This window comes from Nerophis lumbriciformis, linkage group LG26 (genome assembly GCF_033978685.3).
Source record: "Nerophis lumbriciformis linkage group LG26, RoL_Nlum_v2.1, whole genome shotgun sequence".
NCBI lineage: Eukaryota > Metazoa > Chordata > Actinopteri > Syngnathiformes > Syngnathidae > Nerophis > Nerophis lumbriciformis.
The window spans coordinates 18,661,968-18,666,295 of record NC_084573.2 but is presented as its reverse complement, the minus strand read 5'-3'; the positions used below and the strand labels follow the sequence as shown (position 1 = coordinate 18,666,295).

Genomic DNA, 4,328 nt, shown 5'->3' with positions numbered 1-4,328 from the left:
TTGCAAAGCCTTCGAGCCCAGATCCTTGTGTGGAGCTCAGCGAACTACAAGGATTTGGCAAGAGTCAGGTTAGGATGAGTTTTCCAAACTATAAAAATTAACCTGAAATTTTTGAATCAACGAAACATCTGTTCTAAATGTGTCCGCTGGATGTCGCAATGCAATAGCAATTCTTTGTATCTTTGTAGATGATGTACAAAATAAACCACATGATGTTAGTACATCAGTCGAGGAAAATTATCAAACTACAAAAATAAAGCTAAAAGTTAAAGTACCACTGATAGTCACACACACTAGGTGTGGTGAAATTACTCTCTGCATTTGACCCATCCCCTTGTTCCACGCCCTGGGAGGTGAGGGGAGCAGTGAGCAGCAGCGGTGGCTGCGCTCGGAAATCATTTTGGTGATTTATCCCCCAATTTTAACCTTTGATGCTAAGTGCCAAGCAGGGAGGTAATGGGTCCCATTTTTCTAGTCTTTGGTATGACTCGGCCGGGGTTTGAACTCGCGACCTACCGATCTCAGGGCGGACACTAACCACAAGGCCACTGAGCAGGCACATAACATACTGTAATTTGATTTTGATATAATTTTTTAAAATCTTGATAGATTGAAAATTAACACCAATGAGTTGACTGATGAACATTATCACATAATTTATTTAGAAAATATAAATAACAACAAATAAAGTACAAATACTATCAACCGCAACGGGTAATTGTAAAAAAAAAACCCAACAACATTATGATTTGTACAATTTCAGAATTTGCCTGTTATTTGTTTAAACAAAGAAGACAATCTGAAGTTGTCTTTATTTTTAAGTTATCGTGCCATGATTTTACCAGTACGGCCCACTTGGGAGTAGATTTTTTCTCCATGTGACCCCCGATCTAAAATGAGTTTGACACCTCTGACTTTGACAAACGTTATTGATCGACAAGGGAAATTGTTCCACACAGTAGCTCAGTTACAAAGGATGGAAAGGGTAAGGATGGAAAGGATAATGCACACAAGGGCACAAAAAGAGGCCGAAGACAAAAGGTATAAAGTAACCTAAAAATGTACCATAGTAATATGGTTTGTGAATGGATTGATTGAAACTTTTATTAGTAGATTGCACAAGAAGCCAAGATTATTTGTAAAGTGGTAAACAAAATATCAAAATACAAGTTTCTTAATCAAAGCTTTGCCGGAGAGACGGTAAGTGATACGTGACAGTGTCAGCTTTCACTATTCTTACTTGCGATCCTATCAGGTGTACTTTGAACTGGCCCATGTTTGGTTCAGAGCAGACTTGCACAGGATGGGTGGGGTTAAGAGGTGTGTGTGAGCAGGAAAAAGTAAAACTCTCCAGTTGGGAAACATGCTCAGGCAAAGAGCAGAATTGAATGGAATCTTCCACATGCAAAGACTGAGGAAAAAGCTGCTTTGAGGGCTCAGTCACATGCACCACTATGGAATCACCTAGCGATACCTCAAAAATCCTGGAGAAGGGTCCAGAGTACCTTCGAAAGCAGATGGAACTGGAGAGTGAGGTGAAAGGACCAATGAGTGCTGTTGAGAGACTTGCTGCGAGCAAACCCAAATATGTGAAGAGCCAGCTGGTGGTCAGATCGACTCAAGAACCGGTCATCAGCCTGGGATCTGCATCCGTTAGCAGCATGGGGTCCTCCAACTGGAGCTCCAGGCAATTCCAGGAGTCTCCAAAACAAAGCTCTTCACCGGGAAATGTAAGACGCTCCAGCTCCAAAAAGCGCCCCGACTCCCTTTTGCTTTACAGACAGAAATGTGAACTATTAAGAGGGGCTGGAAATGACCGCAAACATCACATAACGCGGAAACTTCTTCTCAACGCCGCCAGGGTAAGCATTACCTTACCTGAGACAGCAGAAAAGGAGTGCGGGAGTGAGGACGAGGGGGAAAAGGTCAACCCACCTGAGGAATATAGCTCGAGTGCAACGACCCCGACCCTTGGGAGGAGGAAGAATGTAGTAGAACACGCCACCAAATGCATGGATCCTGGGCAAAAAGAAGGTTTTGGTGGTGTGAACACAATTGCTAACCGGCTGAAGGTTCCTATCAGGAGGAGCAAAGGTGTCGCCCGATCCCGCTCGGACATCAGCTCCAGGTACTCCAAGAATTTTGCAGACTTCGACGCCTTCTTCAAGTACTGCGGCCTGGACGGGGAGGTCATCGAGTCACTGGGAAAGGAAAACTTCTCGGCGCGCTCGGACGAGATCGCGATGAAACTGCGAAGCGTCAGCGTGTCCACGTCGGACGACGGCTTCTCCAGGAACAGCGACGACAGTGATGGGCTGCAGGAGGACGTGTTACGCAAAAAGATCCGACAGGGGACATCCGTCATCGAGCGGAATGCACGCATAATCAAGTGGCTGTACAGCTGCAAAAATGCTGCAGAGAGCGGCAAAAAGTTGAGGGACCTTGACTAAAAATGTTCAGGGGAGACTATCTATAGCTGGTATTCCCTGGCAGGGTTCGGAAGACATGCATCAGTTTGAGAAAAACAATGAGAAACATCTTCTTTAAAGCTGCTTAGCGAGCTTTAGTTATGGTTTAAGGCGAAATTAACAGATTTTTGGTTACTACAGTGTGCAAACAGAGTCTGAGGTGAGCAGAAAAAGTTTTTTTGGGGAGTCGATTGTAAATTCCCGATAGGGCAGGGGTGTCAAACCACATGGAGGAAAATCTATTCCCAAGTGGGCCGGTATGGTAAAATCATGGCATGAAAACTTAAAAATAAAGACAACTCCAGGTTGTTTTCTTTGTTTTACTTTGGCCAAAAATAGAACAACATTCTGAAAACGTATAAATCACAAATAATCCTCTGGACAAAACACTACAAGTTTGTTGAAAATTGTGAGGAAATTGGTGCAGTTTCAAAAACACAATGAGCTTAGACTTCGTCTGAGTGTATCTACAAAGCCAGGATTAAACTATAAGTTTAGTTTAGTTTAGTTTAGTTTATTAAGGATCCCCATTAGTCTACACCCCAGTGGAGACTATTCTTCCTGAGGTCCAGGCAAAAAACATCACACAATCACAAATCAAAATATTACAATGCAGTACAACATGATCAAATAATAAAATGTTGTAATACAAAAATAGCAACAACAAAGAACAAAAAAAAAACAAAAAAAATTATAACTTCTAGTTTACATAATAATGTTCATACCAAAGACAAAAAGAGCAATATAAATATATATACGTATATATTTTTGCAAAAATAAAACAAAGAACCAATGGCCTAAAATATACACATTATTAGTGTACCAAAGACAAACAATAAGTGACAAAAAAGTACCATCCATCCATTTTCTACTGCTTGTCCCATAATCAATAAAATAGTCAATAATCAATAAAACCAGTCATGACATTAGGTACAATCTACAATAATCTCTTTCCGCAATACTTCTCCTCTTAGTCTAGTCTTAAAGCCCACTACTGGTGATTGATACCAGATATTGTGGCAGTCGATTCCAGTAAGTGATTGCCCTATACATAACAGTCTTTTTCAAAACATCAGTTTTGGGTTTAAGACGGGTGAGAGCACCTCTTAGGGCTAGCCTGGTACCATAGTTGTGACTGTCACAAGCAAGCAACAGCTGAGAATACAGATAAGCAGGTTTATGGTATGTATAGATTTTTTTTTTTTTAAATAGAATCAAACTACAAGCTAGTCTTTCACCAACTCTCATCCATGACAATTCATTATGCATGATCTCACTGCCGGTCCTAAATGTCACAAATGTGACAAAAAAGTCATAATCTATCTGGGATTCAACAAAAACACAACATGTGAACTCTTCTAGGTATCAAGCACCTCCTTTATCATGTCCACATATCAATCCAGAGCTAACTCAACAAACCGTAAGAAACGGAGGTAAAAACTATTCAAAAGGGTTAAGTTCTCTTTTCTTGCATTTGACGGAGACATTGTGGGGCAACGAGGGTGCCAAATGATGATGTGTTCGAAGCAGAAGACATAAACGGCAGGTTTTAAGTTTCATGTGGGTCGAGGAGGAGGAGCCACAGTCCCTTTTTACTGTGTACCTCTTGCTAGGCCCCGGTATAAAACGTTTGTTGCCTAACAGAATTGCTATTGTGACATCCAGTGGACACATTTAGAACAGCAGTTTCTTTCGTTAAAAAAAAAAAAGCAGCTCATTTTTATACTTGGCAAATTCATCACGCGGGCCTGATAAAACCTGTTCGCGGGCCTGATCCGTCCCGCGGGCCGTACATTTGACACTGTGCTACAATTTGAACACCACAGTGCTAAAAAAAACTGACTTTTAACCTCACCTCTA

At 41.4% G+C, this 4,328-nt stretch overlaps 1 protein-coding gene across 1 annotated transcript; it reads left to right on the top strand.

Moving 5' to 3' along the window:
- Positions 1-1,368: 1,368 nt before the first annotated feature.
- On the top strand, positions 1,369-2,777 carry fam110c (family with sequence similarity 110 member C). Its single transcript, XM_061986776.2, has one exon. It carries the CDS (start codon positions 1,455-1,457, stop codon positions 2,448-2,450), a length of 996 nt encoding a protein of 331 aa, XP_061842760.1. The 5' UTR covers positions 1,369-1,454; the 3' UTR covers positions 2,451-2,777.
- Positions 2,778-4,328: the final 1,551 nt, after the last annotated feature.

Excerpts from the sequence above, each read along its gene's own strand:
- fam110c (XM_061986776.2), top strand. The coding sequence starts at position 1,455 with ATGGAATCACCTAGCGATACCTCAAAAATCCTGGAGAAGGGTCCAGAG.